The following is a 20,623-nucleotide window of genomic DNA, read 5'->3' on the forward strand; positions in this document are numbered from 1 at the left end:
GCATAGGAGATAAGATAAGCAATAAATGGAACCTCACAAAGCAATGGTTTTTTGGCTGCTGGGATCTGTGATCCCCATCTGAAAGCTAGAGGCAGCAGAGGAAGGCAGATAATATTAAAAAGCTATACAGGAAAACATGTTTTTTTCCCAAAATGTATCAGTTAATAGCGCTGCTCCAGCAGACTTCTGCACTGAAATCCATTTTTCAAAAGAGCAAACAGATTTTTTTTTAATTTAATTTTGAATCTGACATGGGGCTAGACATATTGTCAGTTCCCCAGGTGCCTTCAGTCATGTGACTTGTGCTCTGATTAACTTCAGTCACTCTCTACTGCTGTACTGTAAATTTGAGTGGTATCACCCCCCTCCCTTCTCCCCTCCAGCAGCCTAACAACAGAACAATGGGAAGGTAACCAGATAACAGCTCCCTAACACAAGATAATAGCTCCCTAACACAAGATAATAGCTCCCTGGTAGATTTAAAGGTGGCCATACAATATTAGATCCACTTGTTTGGCGATCTTAACCCGATATGCCCACTAATGGCTGGGCGATATCGGGTGAATCAGAACGCTTGGCCCTGGGGCCGAACAATTGGATTACAATGCTGGGAATGGACGCCAACAGGTCGCAGGACAGCATCAACTAGCCCATACGGTCCTGGAACATAGAAATATAATCAAACTTGACCGATCGAAATCTGGCCGATTTTTGTCCTGATATAGATCGGGAGGATCCAGGTCCCACTGCGACTCCTTCAGTTAGATTGAGTAGGAGAAACAATAGCCTGTCAGAAAGCAGTCCCATAGTGCAGCACTGGCTCTTTCTGAAAGCGCATGACCAGGCAAAATGACCAGAGATGGCTGCCTACACATCAATATTACAACTAAAAAAAACACACTTATTGGTTCAGGAACAAAATCTTATATTGTAGAGTGAATTATTTGCAGTGTGAATGGGACATTCTATAACTTTATAAACGTTAACTAAAAGGTGAACTATCCCTTTAACTTTTAGTATGTAATATAATATCCTATTTTTAGCAACTTTTCAATTGGTTTTTATATTTAAATGATTTGCCTTTCTCTTCTGTCTGTTTCCAGTTTACAAATAGGGGGTCACTGACCTTAGCAGCCACAAAAACTGTTGCTCCGTGAAGCTATCATTTTATAACTATTGTTGCTTTGTGTTACTTATCTTTCTGTTCAAGCCCTCTACTCTTCATCATTCTGCAAGCAATTGAAACAACTGCCTGGTTGCTAGGTTAAAATTAGGGATGCACCGAATCCACTATTTTGGATTCGGCCGAATCCCTGAATCGTTCATGAAAGATTCAGCCGAATACCGACCCAAATCCGGATTTGGATATGCAAATTAGGGGTAGAAAGGGAAAAAGTGGAAACATTTTTTTTATTTTCTTGTTTTGTGACAAAAGGTCACCGGATTCCTTTCCCCCTCAATTTGCCTATGCAAATTAGGATTCGATATGGCCAGGTATAAGGATTAGGCGAACCCTGCTGAAAAAAGCCAAATCCTGGCCATATCCCAAACCGAATCCTGGATTCAGTGCATCCCTAGTTAGAATTGGATCTTCATACACTAAAGGTGGCCATACACGGGCCGATAAAAGCTGCCGACAGACCGAGTCGGCAACTTATTGGCCCGTTTTTGGGGGCCCCCGACGGGCTTCCCCGATCGATATCTGGCCGACTATGGGACTAAAAATCCCGTCGGATCACGGCCGCATCTGTTCGTTGATGCGGTCCCGCAATCCGACCGCCCGTCTGTGTTCGCTAGGATCCGATCGTTGGGCCCTAGGGCCCACGATCGGAACAGCCCGATATTGCCCCCTCAAGGTGGGCATATCGGAGGGAGATCCGCTCGTTTGGCGACATCGCAAACCGAGCGGATCTCTGCATGTATGGCCACCTTAAGTCTACTAGAAAATCATGTAAATATTAAATAAAGCCAATAGGCTGGTTTTGCTTCAAATAAGTATTAATTATATCTTAGTTGGGATCAAGTACAAAGGTACTGTTTTATTAATACAGAGAAAAGGGAAATCATTTGTAAACATTTGGATGGAGTCTATGGCGAAGTGTAGCGATGGATGTAAATTTACCCCTATGGGAGATGGCCTTCCCGTAATTCTGAGCTTTCTGGATCTGGGATCCTATACCTGTACAGGAAGCCTGCATACAAATCAGTTGAAATATTAGATTTATCTAAAGGCCAAGTCGACCTTCAACTGCCACAGGGCGCTTAGTAACAGTCGCCATTACGGGCGAACGTGCTTCATTTATCGGCTCACGAATAATTCAGATTGCTGCAGTGTTACACAGGTACTCAGGTCACTTCTTTTATTGGTTTTCCTTTTTTTTACAGAATGAATAAAACATGGCGAGTTTAACCGAAGCTCCAACCCTATTTAGAATGGATGTGCAGAAGTTTTACTTGTGTGACGCAAATAGCGAAGCATAACAAACAAAGAAGGGACATGAATCACAGGCGTATCAATCAGAAAAATACACACACACCTATGTGCAGACACTCGCGCAGCCCACACAAGGGCACGCCACTGATAATTCTGATAAGGGGGAACAAAATGAGAAAATACAGGGAAAGAAAACCATGGGGACATGGCTGTGTAATACATACAATAAATGTTGATCTAGGGAACAACATGATTTATATTTGATTCCTTTAGAAAAAATAGTAACAGTTATAATGCTGAAAGAATTCAGTTTGGGATCCATTATCCAGAAACACATTATCCATAAAGCACAATAGATTCCATTTTATCCATAATCCAAATTTTTACAAATGTATTTCCTTTTTCTCCTAATAATAAAACAGTAGCTTGTACTTGATCCCAACTAAGATATAATTAATCCTTATTGGAGGCAAAACCAGCCTATTGGGTTGATTATTTTCTAGTAGACTTAAAGGGGTTGTTCACCTTCCAACAATTTTTTCAGTTCAGTTGGTTTCAGACAGATCACCAGAAATAAAGACTTTTTCCAATGACTTTCTATTTTTTTAAGTGCGGCTGTTTTTTCTAATACTGAAGTGTAAAGTTTCATTTTCCACCTTTTAAAGCAGCTCTGGGAAGGGGGGGGGGGGTCGGCGACCCTGTAACCCTTTCTAAATTGATACATTTAGGTGATACATTTCTTATCTTTGTCCCTGCTGAGCAGAATCCCTGGGTTTCATTACAGGCAGCTGTTAGAATTGATACAATAGTTGCTAATACTTCAGAGATGCTGCTGAGAAATGTATCAACTAAATGTAGCAAAGTTGTAACAGTTTAGAGTAGGGATGCACCAAATTCAGGATTCGGTTCGGGATTCGGCCAGGATTCTGCCTGGATGAACCAAATCTGAATCCTAATTTGCAAATTAGGGATGGGAGGGAAATCACGTGACTTTTTGTCACAAAACAAGGAAGTAAAAAATGTTTTCCCCTTCCCACCCCTAATTTGCATATGGAAATTAGGATTCCGATTCGGTTCGGTATTCTGCCGAATCTTTCGCGAAGGATTCGGGGGTTCGGCCGAATCCAAAATAGTGGATTCAGTGCATCCCTAGTTTAGAGTTTGTACTTGAATGACTGAGCTGCCAGATTAGATTTTGTAAAAACTGTAAAAAAAAAAAAAATAATGGAAAGTAATTGAAAAAAGTCTATTTCTGGGGAACAATCTGAAAACAATTGAACTGGAAAAAAAAGTGTTAGGAAGGTGAACAACTCCTTTAAAGTAGAACTAAACACTAAAAATGAAGCAGCAATGATCCAGGACTTCAAACGTGTCACAGGGGGTCACCATCTTGGAAAGTGTCTGTGACACTCACATGCTCAGTGGGCTCTGATTGGCTGTTGAGAAGCTAATCTTAGGGCTCGTCACTAATTATCCAGCAGAAAATGAGCTTCCCCTGTAATATAAGATGATGCTACAGGTTTGCTGATTATTAAATTCTGATGCTAATTGCACTGGTTTCTGTGCTGCCATGTAGTAATTATGTGTATTAATTACTAATCAGCCTTATATTGTGACATTACTATTCTATGTGTACTGTATATTGTGGGTCCCTAAGCTCAGTAAGTGACAGCAGCACAGAGCATGTGCAGTGAATCAGCAGAAAAGAAGATGGGGAGCTACTGGGGCATCTTTGGAGACACAAATCTTTACTGCTAAAGGGCTGTGGTTGCCTTGGGCTGGTACAGAAGCACAACACATTCCCTCGAATTCACTTCGACCATTGATAAATCTGCCCCTAAAAGTTACCTAAAAGGTGAACCACCCCTTTACGTTAACTTTTAGTATGTTTAGTAAATGGCTAATTCTAAGCAACTTTTTAAATTGGTCTTCATTTTGCCTTTCTTGTAGTTTTTGAATTATTTGCCTTCTTCTGACTCTTTACAGCTTTCAAATGGGAGGTCACTGACCCCATCTAAAAAACAAAGGCTCTGTAAGGCTACAAATGTATTGTTATTGTTACTTTTTATCAGTGGCGGAACTACCGGGGGAGTAGGGGGTGCGAGCTGGCCAGGGCCCGCACCGCCTCAGGGCCCCCCGGCAGTCCGTGAGCCACATACAAATGCGGCCGTACGGAGGGGGGCGGGGTCCGGCTGCGCGTCACTCACCAGGGCCCGCCCCCCCCTCTAGGATCGCCACTGCTTTTTATTACTCCTCTTTCTATTCAGGCCTCTCCTATTCATATTCCAGTCACTTGTTTAAATCAATGCATGGTTGCTAGGGGAATTTGGACCCTAAAACAGGAGAGCTGCTGAATAAAAAGCGAAATAACTCAAAAACCACAAATAATAAAAAATAAAAACCAATTACAATTACTCTGGATATCTTACTAAATGTTAATCTAAAGGTGACCACCCCCTTTTAAAGAAACATAAACCCCAAAACATCTGTCCAATGAACAAATTGTAAGCAACATTTCCAATATACATTCATTCATAGATTTGCACTAGTTTGAAAGTTATTTGTGCAGGCAATAGCATTTGCCATCTGTGGTTCATCTCTGCACTGCTGATCCTGCCTCTTGAAACAATGTAGCAGAAGTCATCACTCATCCAGCAAACACTCTATTTCCCACAATGCCTTGCACAGCCTGCTCCTGCTACTTTATTTCAAGGTCAGAACCAGCAGAGCAGTAACATTTTAATTCAGAAATTCATGAATTTGTAATAAATGGATGTTGAAAGGCTGCTTTATACTGACATTTTGTTTTATTAGGAAAACAAATGTATTTTCCCCTTACACCACATTGAATTGGAAAGGGCAACTCCCAAACTTGTTGCTCTTGAACTACAGCACTCAGCATCCCCCAAAAAGCCTGAATTAAAAGCTTGAGGTTGTATTTCAGCAGCAGTTGAATGGCTGCTTCCTGGACACGCTGGCATACAGAGAACACCGGCTACTATTCACCCCCTGCTAGTCCGCCACGTTCTAAAGAAAGTCTACTTACTGGTGCCTGGGAACAGCGCGCTGCCTCTTTATAGCTCTGCTCACGTCATTCAACCACGTGACAGTTCCAACCAGGGAGCGGAAGTCGAGGCAATTGAGCCCGGAAGTAAAGGAACTAGGAGAGCGGGAGATTTGAATGGAGTCGGCTGCGAATGACAGACATTGCGATCAACGTTCGGACAGGCAGGGTCAGTGCTTGAAACACTATTTGATCGGCACTTTTTGGGGGTGAGACACGGGGAGGGAAGACGTGGCGCATTGGGGCAGGCGCGGAGTTGCGTTACTGTAGGGGAGATAGGTATTTACATTACATGTCAGAGACAATAATAAATACTCGCGGCACTGCGGAGAAAGGAGTTTGGTACCTGAAGTGCTGAGAGAAGTTGGGCGGTATAGTGTAGGCTCGCACACAGAGAGACATGGGGTTAAGTGGGGGTGCACTAACTGGTTAGATAAGGGGGACACAGCTGGGCCTTTTGTGTGACGCACATGCGCACTAGTGCTGAGGGAGTAGGGAACACTGCAGGGGTACAAGTACAGGCAGTGCACTACACTACACCGCTGCAGCACGACACACTGGGTATTATTTAAAGGATGCACAATGAGGAGTTATTAAAAGGATGCACAATGGGGAATTATTTAAAGGATGCACAATGGGGAATTATTACAAGGATGCACAATGGGGAATTATTACAAGGATGCACAATGGGGAATTATTACAAGGATGCACAATGGGGAATTATTACAAGGATGCACAATGGGGAATTATTACAAGGATGCACAATGGGGAATTATTTAAAGGATGCACAATGGGGAATTATTTAAAGGATGCACAATGGGGAATTATTTAAAGGATGCACAATGGGGAATTATTAACAGGATGCACAATGGGGAATTATTACAAGGATGCACAATGGGGAATTATTACAAGGATGCACAATGGGGAATTATTACAAGGATGCACAATGGGGAATTATTACAAGGATGCACAATGGGGAATTATTTAAAGGATGCACAATGGGGAATTATTTAAAGGATGCACAATGGGGAATTATTAACAGGATGCACAATGGGGTTGCCCCAGAGAAGCCGAGAGATGCATCACAGGCATGTTTAGAAGAAACTGGAGTATGCACAAGATGCACAGGATAGTCCACAAGAAGCTGAGGGATGCGCCAGATGGTCCACCCTCGAGGAGGAGCTGAGGGCTGCCCTGGGTGGTCCACTGGAGGAGCTCAGGTATGCGCCAGATGGTCCACCCTGGAGAAGGAGCTGCGCTGCTTATTACACCCTGGGGCAGGAGCTGAGGGCTGCGCTAGGTGGTCCACTCTGGAGGAGGAGATAATGGCTGCACCAGGTGGTCCACTCTGGAGGAGGAGCTGAGGTGGTCCACCCTGGATGTAGAGCTGTGGACTGCACCAGGTGGTCCACCCTGGAGGAGGAACTGAGATGGTCCACCCAGCAGGAGGAGCTGAGGGCTGTGCTGGGTGGTCCACCCTGGAGTAGGAGCTAAGTAATGCTAGCAAAGGGGCTTAGGGGTGATCTGCTGGGGCTCACTGAAGAAGAAGCTGAGCAATGCAGAAGATGGAGCACAGTAAAGAAGAATATGAAGGAGGCGAGTGATGGGGGAAATTTGAAGAGAAGCGGAGTTGTGTGGTGGGGAGCAGGATATGCACTGCATGGGCTCACTCAGAGGGCAGAGAGATGTGCAGTACCAGGGTCCCACACACAGAGAATAAAGTTCATAGACAATGTTTAGGTTTGGGGGGGGGGTGCACAATAGATGTTACTGGCACTGCTCTCTGTAGCTTTGCAACTCCTAGCTTCAACATTTGGGGCCTTCATTTTCCACACTTCTGAGTTAATTGTTCATTATTGTTAATCTTCAACATCGTTTGTAGCGAGAGAGACTAATTATTTACTGATTTGTGCATTTCCTTTTTGTTATACAGATGTGACAAACCCTGAAGAGGAGACGGGGACAGAGTTTGGGTTATCCTGGGACTTTGACAAACATTCCTGTTGCTGAGTTCAGACACACTGTTTAAGCAAGTAAGTTAAATCTACAATTGCTTTCAGCTATTCCTCGTGCATATGTGCCCTGCTGCTGAGACTTATCTGACTGTACTTATGCATTGGGCTCAATTGCCATGTTGTGTGACTGGGGTTGGCACTGTTATTGAGTTGCATTGTTGTTGCTGTCACACGAGTTGTGAAACACTGTATTGAAGCCATTTGTAATAAAATAACACAAATGGGACACAAACTGGATATGTGTGCTGGCCAAAGAGAAGTGGTGCAGTTTTGTCCTATGGTGTAAACCATCTAAAACTAGGCTAAGGGAGAACTAAAGCTCAACAAAGAATTAGTCTAGACTTGTTACTTCATCTGTTGTGTGCTTCTGTACCAGCCCAAGCCCACAACAACAATTTAACAGTGTAGATCTGAGAATCCAAAGAGACCTAGTACCTCCCTATCTTTTCTGCTGATTCTGCTCTGGGCTGCTGTCATTTACCTTAGTTTAAATGGGTTGTTCACCTTTAAATTAACGTTTAATATGATGTAGACCGTGATATTCTGAAACAATTTGTAATTGGTTTTCATTTTTATTATAGGTGGTTTTCCAGTAATTTATCTTTTTAATTAGCAGCTCTCTAGTTTGCAATTTCAGCAGTTTGGTATTCTGAAACAATTTGTAATTGGTTTTTATTATAGGTGCTTTTCCAGTTATTTAGCTTTTTAATTAGCAACTCTCCAGTTTGCAATGTTAGCATTCTGGTTGCTAGGGCCCAAATGACCATAGCAGCCATGCATTGATTTGAATAAGAGACTGGAATATGAAAAGAAGATGGCCTGAATAGAAAGAGGAGTAAATAAAAGTACCAGTAACTACATTTTGTAGCCTTACAGAGCATTTGTTTTTTAGATGGGGTCAGTAACCCCAATTTTAAAACTGGAATGAGTCAGAAGAAGGCAAATAAATAAAAAAAAACTATATATGAAAAAATGAAGGCCAACTGAAAAGTATCTTAGAATTAAAAATTTTATAACTTACTAAAAGTTAACTTAAAGGTGAACCACCCCTTTAAAGGACAACACTACATGATATTTTCATTACTTTAAAACACTTTAATTCTTTGCTGTTACTGTTCCTTTAAAGGACCAGTAACTTCAAAAAAAAATCGTTAGCATACATAGAAAAAAAAACCACCAAGACAAATTAAACTTTAAAATCGCAAAGCCTTTATTAAGAAATAACTTACCGAAACACCGCTTCCGCTCCTCTTCAGAAATGGCGATAGTGATCCATCGTGCGGCGCTCGATTTCTCCTCCCTGGAAGGCAGGGAGGAGAATAGAGTGCCGTTGTCTTGCAAAAAATGGGCAAAAGATCATGACCAAAAAGATGGCCATCTGTTATGGACAACGTGGTTCTTCGCTATTCTTAAAATACAGCATTTTTACCCATAATCTTTTTAGGATTCGCCTTTAAAGGAACAGTTTCATTAAAACATGAAATTGAAATATTATCATAATACAAATATAATGTAGTGTTGCCCTGCACTGGTAAAACGGATGTGTTTGCTTCAGAAACACTACTATTGTTTATATAAATAAGCTGCAATGGGGGCTGCCATTCAAGCATAGGATACACAGTAGATAGCAGATAAGCTCTGTAGAACATAATGGAGTTGTCCCCTATTTAACCTTTGCCATACAGCCTTATTTTAATTTCCGCCATTGCTACTCAGCTTGTTTATATAAACTATAGTAGTGTTTCTGAAGCAAACACATCAGTTGTACCAGTGCAGTGCAAAAGTACATTTTATTTTCATTACTTTCATTTTTTTGGTGTTACTGTTCCTTTAAGATATGTAATTTGTGTTTTAAATGATTTCATTGTTTTCTGGGGTTTAAGTCTGACAAAAGACTTTTCTTGTACTGTTGCGGTAGAAAAAACGCCAGAAATGCATTTTTGTGTCAAAATCCTTGCAGCGTAAATTGCAGGAAATAGGGGCAGGTACTGGGTTATTTTTTTTTTGCATATAGAGGTGCTGTTAAAGGAGAAATCAACCTGTTCTGAAAAAAACCCGTACCCCCCACCCCAAGTAGACCCTCCTCCCCCCAGGCTAACTACCCTCCCAGGGAGATGCTCCATACTTGCCTCTCACCGCAGATTCTTACAGCAAAGTTCCATGCGTCCATATTCTGCGTCCTCTGTAAGCTGACTGCAAGATCTGCAATTTCCGTGTAATTCCACACATGCGCAGTTGAGCAAACCGGCAAACTGCTCCAACTGTGCATGCGCAGAAATACCGATCTCTCAGTCAGCTTACAGAGGACGCGTGGAACTTCGCTGGAAGAATCTGTGGCGAGGGGTAAGTATGGAGTATGGGGAATCTCCCTGGGAGGGTAGTTAGCCTGGTGGGAGGAGGGTCTACCTGGGGTGGGGGGTATGGGTTTTTTCCAGAACAGGTCAAATTCTCCTTTAAAGGGGTGGTTCACCTTCAAGATAACTTTTAGTATGTTATAGGATGGTTAATTCTAAGCTACTTTTCAATTGGCCTTCATTTTTTGTTTTTGAATGATTTTCCGCCTTCTCTCGCTTACCAGCTTCAAATGGGGGTCACTGACTCCATCTAAAAGCAAAGGCTCTGTAAGGCTACACATTTTATTGTTATTGCTACTTTTTATTACTCATCTTTCAATTCAGGCCTCTTCTATTCATATTCCAGTCTTTTCAGATCAGTGCATGTTAGCTAGGGTAACTTGGACCCTAGCAACCAGATTGCTGAAATTGCAAACTGCAGAGCTGCTGAATAAAAAGCTAAATAACTCAAAACCCACAAATAATAAAAAATGAAAACCAATTGCAAATTTTCTCATAGTGAGAAAAATAAAATCATTTTTAAAAATTTGGATAAAATGGAGTCTATGGCAGACATGCTTTCCGTAACCTGGAGCTTTCTGGATAACGGGTTTCCGGATAACGCGCTCCATACCTGTAGTGCATCCTTTGCAAGCATATACATTTGAAGACTCAGGATTTTCTTCCTGAGTTTATGAGCCCAGAAATTAGGGATGCACCGAAAACACTACTTTGGATTCGGACAAACCCCCGAATCCTTCGTGAAAGATTCGGCCTATTCCTAACTTGCATATGCAAATTGGGGGTTCGAAAGGGAAACTATTTTTTACTTCCTTGTTTTGTGACAAAAAGTCACGTGATTTCCCTACCCCTTCCTAATTTGCACATGCTCTGATTCGGTTTCTGTACGGCTGAATCAGAATCCTGCTGAAAAGGGGTGATTCCCGAACTGAATTCGGTGCATCCCTACCAGAAATGCTCAGCCAGCAGTGGTTGGGGGGAAAAAAAGTTGGAGTTGCCATTTTCCAATATGTAAAACCAGGTGCCTGTGCCTTCTCCAGTCGATTTGTATTGGGCACTTAGCCTGCTCGGGACCTGGGGCTTCCTGGATAACATATCTTTCCGTAATATGGATCTACTGGAAAATCACGTAAACATTACATAAACCCAATAGGCTGGTTTTGCTTCCAATAAGGATTAATTATATCTTAGTTGGGATCAGGTACGCGCTACTATTTTAGTATTACAAAGAAAAAGGAAATAATTTTTAAAAATGTGGACTATTTGGATAAAATGAGTCTATGGGAAATGGCCTTTCTGAAATTTGGACCTTTCTGGAAAACTAGTTTCCTGATAACTGATCCCATAACTATAGAAATAAAATCTAGAGGGACTGGACTTGCTGAGTAGACGTTTAACTACTTATCAAAGCGGCTTCTTCAGTTCAACTCGGATGAGTAGTGAAACAAGTCCAGTCGCTCTAGATTTTTTTTAGCTTGATTGAATTATTGAGCTTTTTGCTTAGCAGCTCCTCCTACTTAGAAAAGTAACAGATCTTGGGGAAAATTCATCCATACCCACATAATTTACATTAGGGACTTTTCTGTTACAATTCCATTCACAGAACATGAAGTAGATTCCCAATAGTTCTATTTCTGATTCAGGTTCCGCACAACGTCTTCAGCCACGGGCACATTCAGGTTCGTCCCACCCGCGGCCGCCTTCTACCTCTGCGCGCCACAATTTATATACTAGCACAGGCCCCGCCCCCTTTGATGGTCAGGCCAGTATAGAAAAAGGGGAATTCACCAGTTTAGGGTCGGGTGCGGGTGGAGGAGCAGCGGGTTAGGTTTGGGTGCAGGTTGAGTTTTACTTGATCTCCGTGTCGGGATTTCCCGACCCGCGCCCTCCCTCCACCCGTCAGAGCCCGACTTCCCGGTTCATTTTATAGACCCGCCCCGTTGATGAAGTCACAAAAGAGGCGGGGAGAGCAGGTGCAGCATCTATAAAAGAAGAAATCGGAAGCCGGCGAAGGAGAGTGGGAGGTCAGCTGCGGGTATCAGGCCGGCCCGGGTATCAGGCCGGCCCGCGCATCACTAGTTCACACCCTACTTTAAATATAAGACTACCTGGAAGGGAATTTCTTTTTTTATTAGGCCACATTGTATTTCTCAGGGTATACCCTCCCCCTCAAATACAAACCAGCAAATCCCAGAAATCATTTTCTTTCAGTACTGACAGTAATGGGCGGATTTATTCCGTTTTCAGGGTTATTTTTGAGTCAAAAATCTTATTTTTGGGGGGTTAATTATACCCCGACCCCGAAACTAGCTGAAAAAACACCATCTTAAAGGGGTCAATGGCAGAGGTCCCTTGAACCATATGAAGATGTTAATAGCCTTCATGTTTTTTTTTCAGAGGTTTTTGTTTCAAAACTCAATCAAACTCTATCAAATTGACCTATTCAAGTTTTTTTCCGGAGGAAAACTCGATCAGCTTGAGTTTTTAGGTTGTTAACCCTGACTTCACTGATTCGAGTTTATACCATCTGAGTTTTTTCTTAAATTAGAAACCATTTGAGATCCAAGAAAAATCTCACGCAACTCTAACATTGGACCTTTGCTAATTAACCCCCTCAATGACTAAAAGCCCCTCTGGCAGCGCAGAGTTTAAAAAGGGTGGCAGAATAATGTCTTTCTCTACGTACACATCCATTAATCACGACGAGGATATCCCAGATGAATCCCTTTAGGAGGAGAAATTGCATTGGAAAGATGTTTGGCTCCCCTGAGACGTGAGGGTGGTAAGTGTGTGTGTGTACAGACATCCCTGCTGCAAAGACTCTCATCAGCAACTGCCATCTGCATCCCACACAGCCAGCACTCTAGCAGCTTCACTGCATCTGTCATTTGTTAGGCTTAGGGATATCCCTGGCATTCTCGCTCTCACCGCCCCCCTCTTCCATAACCTCCGCTACAAACAAGTCACAGCCTACAGAAACAAAAACACGGGCTTCCCTATCAGAGCTGTCAAGCAGCAGCCACATCGGTGGGCTCAGGAACGTCAGGCAGAGATCTGTTTAGAGCTGCCTGTCTCTGTCCTGCTTTATTGATGGGCTCATTAGGAAATAACTTCTTCCTATGCTCATGCCTGAACTAATGGACCCAGCCCTCCCAAATCAACTTTAGTTTAAAGTGCCAGCGACGTATAAATGTATTCCCCAAACGATCCTTTAAACTTTTCTTAAAGGGCATGGAAACCTAAAAAATAAACATTTGGCTAATGGGGAAAAAAAGTGTAACTCTAAGCAACTTTCCAATGTACATTCATTAAAGGGGACCGTCGCCTTAAGAAATAGTTACAAATCCTGTTTTATGATGTCAGTCAAGCAAAATACGTTTAACTTACACTATAAAATTATTTAAATCTTGTTTAAGTCCTGGAATTCACACTCACAGCAAGCAGGCGGGTGCCATTTTGTGGACCCTGTTACTAGAGTATTGTAATGTGATCTTGTTAAAGGAACAGTAACAACAAAAAATGAAAGTGACTATAATGTACTGTTGCCCTGCACTGTTACAAATGGTGCACTACTCTAATTTATATAAGCACACTGCTGTGTAGACAGAGATGTATAACAGCAGTCTCTTATATTGATTAGATGAATCCTTTGATAAACCATTAGTGTACATTTCACACAGGACCCTTATTGGGATGTATTGTCACTTAAAAGTACAGATATCAATTTAAGGACCTTAAAGGGGTGGTTCACCATTAAGGTAACTTTTAGCATGTTCTAGAATGGCAACTTTTCAATAGGTTTTCATTATTTATTTTTGTTTTATAATGATTTGCCCTTTTCTTCTGACTCTCTGCAGCTTTCAAATGGGCGTCGCTGACCCCTTCTAAATAACAAATTCCCTGCAAGGCTACAAATGTATTGTTATTGCTAATTTGTATTACTCCATCTTTCTATTCAAGCCCACTCCTATTCATAATCCAGTCTCTTATTCAAATCAATGCATGGTTGCTAGGGTAATGTGGACCATAGTAACCAGATGGCTGAAATTGCAAATTGAAGAGCTGCTGCATAAAAAGCTAAATAACTGAAAAGCCACAAATAATAAAAAAAACGAAAACCAATTACAAATTGTCTCCGAATATCACTCTCTACATCAGGGGTCCCCAATAACCGGGCCACAGACCTGTGGCAGGCCGCGGCCTGGGCTGCCTGTGGTCCCTGCTGCAGAAACAATAAAAAGGCCCTAATTACCCATAATCCCAGCTCCCTGACACACTATTGCCATGACAACAGCTCTGCGTAGCCATGGAAACTTTGTACTGATTGCGATAAGGACCAAAATACTGTTTGGATAGTTTTTTAGGTAAACTTGAAATACACCCCCATCCTCGTAAAAATTGTCTTGCTTGAAACTGGAAAAAATGTTGGGGACCGCTGCTCTTCATCATACTAAAATTAACCTCAAAGGTGAACAGCCCCTTTAAAATCTGCTCCCAAGAGCATGTGCTGTACTAATGATTGCATATGGATTTGACACACATTTCAGTAGAAAATACTGTAAATACTTAGGATTATGTTTTCTTTAAAGTTTCTAGGCTATCACAGGACAAATCTGTTTTTCAAAGATGGAAGCCTCCCAAGAGGACGTCTGCAGCCATGTAAGAGTTGTGGTCCGAGTTCGTCCCGAGAACGAAAAGGAAAAGCAAGGGAACTTCAGCAGGGTTGTTCAAGTGGTGGATAATCACATCTTGGTGTTTGATCCGAAAGTAGAAGAAGTTGGCTTTTTCCATGGAAGGAGCAGAGCCAATCGGGACATAACCAAAAGAAAGAACAAGGACCTTAAATTTGTTTTTGACTGTGTTTTCGATGACAGTTCTTGTCAGTTGGAAGTTTTTGAACAAACAACAAAGATTGTTCTGGATGGAGTACTCAATGGATACAACTGCACAGGTACTTTATGTGCCACTGTTTGGGCAAATAAATATGGTGGGAAACTTGTCCTATTCTGGGGGGGGCCCTATTATGAACTGGTCGTTGGCTCGGGTAAAAAGATCAGTCTTATATGGGTGACCATGTGGGTGGCCTTATTGGGAAGGTTTCCACTCAATTGGAGAACATATCTATTTGTAGTGTTACTTTAAAGGGAAAATATTCTCCCTTTTTGGCAGGAGCTCATTCTGTCTGGGGAAAAAACTGAATAAACACTGCACCAGAAATACTGTATATATATACATTTTGTTTTTTAAAAACACAGACTATTCTACAGACTAAAAGGCCACTCCCCCACCCTGTTAGGCTCACGGTATAATGCAATCAATCCTTCACCTTGTTATATTGGGGAGTGATGGAGTACATCTGCTTTCCAAAGATTCTATGCAAAACAGAGGTACTTTAAAGGAGAATGAAAGGTTAAAACTAAGTAAGCTTCATCAGAAAGGTCTAACGAAATATACCAGTAAACCCTCAAAATAGTGCTGTTCTGAGTCCTCTGTCAAAAGAAACACAGCATTTCTTTCCTTCTATTGTATACACATGGGCTTCTGTATCAGACTTCCTGTTTTCATCTTAAACCTCCTTGCTCCGGGTGTGAGCATGCTCAGTTTGTTCCTTTCCCCCCCCCTTCTCTGCTGTAATCTGAGCCCAGAGCTATAAGTGAGCAGGGAGAGACTCAGGCAGGAAGTGATGTCACATCAAGCTAATATGGCAGCTGCTATCCTAAACAAACAGGGAGCTTCTAGAGCTTGGGTATGGTAAAGCATTCTACGGAATAAATATAGCATTCTATCTTGCACTATTGCAGCTAATCTATTGGCAATAAAATGTCTCCGTAGCTTTCCTTCTTCTTTAATTCCCACAATCCATTGCCTCACAAGGCGAGGAAGGAGTTGCATTACACTGTGAGCCTAAATTATATGGGGAACCTGTTCCAGTGGACAGAGCAAGATTTCATGGTTTCTTTTGAATGTGTGGAATCCATTTTACTGGCTGCTGTTCTGATCATTTTTGTGGATTGCACAAATGATTGGAACAATAGAAAGGTGACCATGTATGCTGCTTCTGTTGGTTCTGTAGAGCATACATGATCTGTGCGTGTATGCTTTAAAGGAAAGGCTAAAATTAAGTAAGCTTTATCAGAAAGGTCCTTATAAAAACATCCGTAAACCCTCAAAGTAATTCTGCTCAAAATAATCCTTGCATTTCTTTCCTTCTATTGTGTACTCATGGGTTTCTGTATCAGACTTCCTGTTTTAAGCTTAAGCCTCCAGGGCTAGGGCTTGAGCATGCTCAGTTTGCTTATCTCTCCCTGCTGTAATCTGAGCCCAGAGCTATGAGTGAGCAGGCAGAGACTCAGGCAGGAAGTGATGTCACGCCAAGCTAATATGGCAGCTGCTGTCCTATTCAAACAGAGAGCTTCTAGAGCTGTTTACTCGGGTATGGTAAAGCATTCTGCAGAATCAATAGCCTTCTAGCTTGCACTATTGTGTCTGATCTATTGGCAATAAACTGCTTCAGTAACTTTCCTTCTCCATTAAGAGCAGGGCATTTGGGCACAGATACCAGTCATACACACTCTCCAATTCATTTTCTGGGGTGAAAGGTACAGATCACACCACTCCTAGTTTTTCTCTAACAAGTTAACTTCAAGGTTGATTTTCACTTTTCTCTCCCCTATTTAGTTTTAGCTTATGGAGCAACGGGTGCTGGCAAGACTCACACAATGCTAGGGTCTCCGCATGAGCCTGGAGTGATGTATCTGACAATGATGGAATTGTACAACCGGATCGACAGTGTAAAAGAGGAGAAAGTGTGCAATGTTGCCATTTCTTACCTAGAGGTTTGTATAGTTCTAAAAGCATGTTTTTGTTCTCGAATCAAGTTAAAATATATATATATCTACTTTATGTGACTTTTATCCACCTTTACTATCTTGTTCCATCTCCACTCCCAAAACCTGTTATACTGAATAGTGTTAAGCTCCCCATACGCAAGCCGATATAAGCTGACGAGAGATTGTTGGCAGTGTATTGGGCCCTCCAACAGGTTTCCCCGATCGAGATCTGGCTAAAAGTTGGCCCGATGTCGATGGAGTGAGTTTAAAGGAGAAAGAAAGGTTAAAACTAAGTTAGCTTTATCAGAAAGGTCTATATAAATACACCTGTAAACCCTCAAAGTAATGCTGCTCTGAGTCCTCTATCAAAAGAATACGGCATTTCTTTCCTTCTATTGTTTACACATGGATTTATGTACCAGACTTCCTGTTTTCAACATAAACCTCCAGGGCTAGGGCCTGAGCATGCTCAGTTTGCTCCTCTCTCTCTTTCCCTTTCTCCCCTCCCTGCTGTAATCTGAGCCCAGATCTATGAGTGAGCAGGGAAAGACGCAGGCAGTAAGTGATGTCACAGCAAGCTAATATGGCAGCTTCTATCATTAACAAACAGAGAGAGCTTCTAGAGCTGTTTAATCAGGTTTACTCTGGACTGCATCAAATTGTTGTGGTCCTTGATCCGCCCGCCCGTATTCCTCTCATTGTGATCTGATCGTTGAGCCCTAGGGCCCATGATCGGATCAGCCTGATATCGCCCACCTCAAGTTGGGCGTATCAGGGAGAGATCCGCTTGTTTGGTGACATCACCAAATGAGCAGATCTTCCTATGTATGGCCAACTTTAGTCTTCTTATTAGGGGAACTTGGACCTAATCAGCCTGTGCTTGTTTGCTGAACAGGTTTGTAGAACCCAAATGGCATCCTCCTTAGCATAGAAAAAATCAGTAAGGAACTGTGTTATGTATAATTATTTGTCACCAATCCCACCATAGTTTTCTTGGGCAAGTCCAGCAGAGGGGGGACAGCTCTGCAGTCAGTTTTTCTCCTCTTTACATAAAGTGTCAGTCTGTAGGCTCTCCATTGCAAGTGAAAGAAGAGTAAGCATCTGGTTGCACGCATCTGTGGCAGTCTGTGTTTCATTCCCCTTCTGTGTAAAGGCAGTCGAATACACAGAGGCACTGTTTAAAGGGCAGGTAAAGGCAAAAAAATAAAATCTCATGTTTTCTTTCTTTTATGAAAAAGGAACCTATCTCTAATATACTTTAGATAAAAAATGTGTACTGTTTTTATAAGAAACCTGACTGTATGCAGTGAAATTCTTCCTTCATTTACTGCTGTGGATAGGAATTTTCAGATGGTCCCTAACTGCTTTGCAGGAAAACAATCATACTTATGAACAGCAGGGGGAGCCCCCACCTTCCCAGCCATGCAGAACTCAAGCAGCTTTGTTCGTTTCCCTGTAGAACAGTCGGCGACTGTGTAAAGATTTGTATTGGATTTTATTTTTGCCTTTAATGTTTCCAACTCCAGCTGCAGGGACAAAGATCATGGAGCCAGATTTAAACAGATAAACTGGGATTCTATTTGGAGGATTTTTTTTTGCTGCAGCCACTGGTTCTGCAGAGTTGGAGAAAGTTTGTATTAAACAATACAAAAACTATAAAATCCATATTGGATTACATGAAACAGGACCCAGTGCAGTCTGTATATTCTGATTATTAATCAGTCTAATCAGTATCGGCTTCTGGCAGATATTATTTGACGTGTGCTGTTTTGATAATTTATGACGATCCCTCAGCAGCCCGGACCACACTGAGCATGTGCACAGTCTTGGTCTTGCAAAGATGTTTAACAAAGTTACAAGATGGTGACCCCCTGTGGCCAACTTTGAAAGCAGAAATCATTTGTTTGATTAGGCTTGTGGTGCAATAAGTTCATGTTAATTTTTAGTATACAAAATACAGCATTTCTAGCCTTATTCTATTTTAAATTTACTTTCTAAGCTCTTGTAAGAGCAGCATGGATCCTTCTTGCCTTTTATTTTTGATATAGTCCATAATAGAAATCTTCTGGGTGTTATTTCAGCATCCCTCTTCCGAATAAAGCAAATTTCATTATAGGCTGCATGTTTCATTTATCTTTAGGTGTACAACGAACAGATCCGAGACCTGCTTTCCAATTCTGGCCAATTGGCTGTGCGAGAGGATGCTCAGAAAGGAGTTGTTGTCCAAGGTTTAACATTGCATCAGGTAGGACTAATATAAGATACAAGACCCTAAGGAGCAGTATATTTTGTGAACATTATTGATAATCTTAACTTACACTGTCTAGAGCTGATGGGTGGGTCGGAATATTCGTATGTTATCTAATTCTAAGCAACTTTTCAACTGACCTTGATCTTTTTGAATTATTCGACTTCTGACTCTTTCCAGTTTTCAAATGTGGGTCACTGACCCCATCTAAAAAGCAAATGCTCTGTAAAGCAACAAATGTTTTGCTGTTGCTAATTTTTATTACTCCTCTTTCTGTTCAAGTCCTCTCCTATTCATATTCCAGTCTCTCATTCAAATCAAGGCATGGTTGCTAGGGTATTTTCGAGTGCTGAGAGCTGCCGAATAAAAAGCTAAAAACTCATTAAAAATTAAAACCAATTACAAATTTTGTCAGAATATCACGCTCTACATCATATCAGAAGGTAATTTAAAGGTGAACAACCCCTTTAACCCAAAATACAAACCTACAACAACCGTTCAGCCGCTATATTTGATTGGCTAGTTCATATTTCAAAAATCAGGAGATGTCCAGGGACATTAAATAAAGCCAATAGGCTGGTTTTGCTTCCAATAAGGATTAATTATATCTTAGTTGGGATCAAGTACAAGCTACTGTTTTATTATTACAGAGAAAAAGGAAATTATTTCTAAAGATTTGGATAAAATGTAGTCTATCGTAGACGGCCTTTCCGTAATTCGGAGCTTTCCGGATAATGGGTCTCCGGATAACTGATCCCATACCTGTTCTTTTATATCTTTTAATATCCAGGAAAGGCCGATAAATGCCTACTGCGGTTATTAAGCAGTAAAAATTTGCAGTAAGGGTAATGCAAGCATAAGGGCAATGCAGAAATGATTTAAAAAATCATTTTTATTATTTGGATAAAATGGAGTCTATGGGAGACAGCCATTCTGTAATTCGGAGCTTTCTGGATATTGGGTTTCTGGATAAGGGATCCTATACCTGTACTATATACTTTGTGGCACATTGCGCTCTGTAAAGTGCAAGACTAACACTCCCTTTGTAGAACATTCAGAATGCTTTTCTTTTCTTTGCTTTTGGCTTTGCTTTTTCTAATTAAACATGAAGTACTTGTATCTAAAGGATGTCTTTATCTTCTTAAACATTAGCCCAAATCAGCCGAGGAGATCCTTCAGATGCTTGACGTTGGAAACAAAAATAGAACCCAGCACCCCACTGATATGAATGCATCGTCATCAAGGTCACATGCTGTCTTTCAGGTAAGATCGTTACATAGTTAAATCGGGTTTAAAAAAGACAAAGTCCATTAAGTTCAACCCCTCCAAATGAGAACCCAGCATCCATACACACACCCCTCCCTACTTTCACATAAATTATATATACCCATATCTATACTAACTATAGAGTTTAGTATCACAATAGCCTTTGATATTATGTCTGTCCAAAAAATCATCCAAGCCATTCTTATAGTCATTAATTGAATCAGCATCACAACATCACCCGGCAGTGCATTCCACAACCTCACTGTCCTGACTGTGAAGAACCCCCTACGTTGCTTCAAATGAAAGTTCTTTTCTTCTAGTCTAAAGGGGAGGCCTCTGGTACGGTGATCCACTTTATGGGTAAAAAGGTCCCCTGCTATTTGTTAATCATGATCATTTTATTTTTTTTAAT

At 41.5% G+C, this 20,623-nt stretch overlaps 1 protein-coding gene and 1 long non-coding RNA gene across 6 annotated transcripts in view; one reads left to right on the forward strand and one right to left on the reverse strand.

The window, feature by feature from the left end:
• The window catches only part of LOC108713814, a 65,751-nt gene extending 60,135 nt beyond the window's left edge, over nucleotides 1–5,616 (reverse strand). The window contains exon 1 of the long non-coding RNA XR_001935222.2: nucleotides 5,481–5,616. This is a non-coding gene — a long non-coding RNA (uncharacterized LOC108713814). The remainder of the gene's footprint in view (nucleotides 1–5,480) is intronic.
• kif18a.L (kinesin family member 18A L homeolog) overlaps nucleotides 5,538–20,623 on the forward strand; it is a 66,816-nt gene continuing 51,730 nt past the window's right edge. For 4 of the 5 annotated variants that reach the window (XM_041589915.1, XM_018257453.2, XM_018257456.2 and 1 more), the window contains exons 1-6: nucleotides 5,538–5,667; nucleotides 7,432–7,531; nucleotides 14,457–14,818; nucleotides 16,546–16,703; nucleotides 18,838–18,942; nucleotides 20,098–20,208. In XM_041589915.1, coding sequence (XP_041445849.1) covers nucleotides 14,494–14,818; nucleotides 16,546–16,703; nucleotides 18,838–18,942; nucleotides 20,098–20,208 — 699 coding nt within the window. In that variant the 5' untranslated portion in view covers nucleotides 5,538–5,667; nucleotides 7,432–7,531; nucleotides 14,457–14,493. Of the gene's footprint in view, nucleotides 5,708–7,431; nucleotides 7,532–14,456; nucleotides 14,819–16,545; nucleotides 16,704–18,837; nucleotides 18,943–20,097; nucleotides 20,209–20,623 lie in introns of all 5 variants that reach the window. The other variant, XM_018257454.2, reaches the window with a different exon arrangement.

This window comes from Xenopus laevis, chromosome 4L (genome assembly GCF_017654675.1).
Source record: "Xenopus laevis strain J_2021 chromosome 4L, Xenopus_laevis_v10.1, whole genome shotgun sequence".
Lineage (NCBI taxonomy): Eukaryota > Metazoa > Chordata > Amphibia > Anura > Pipidae > Xenopus > Xenopus laevis.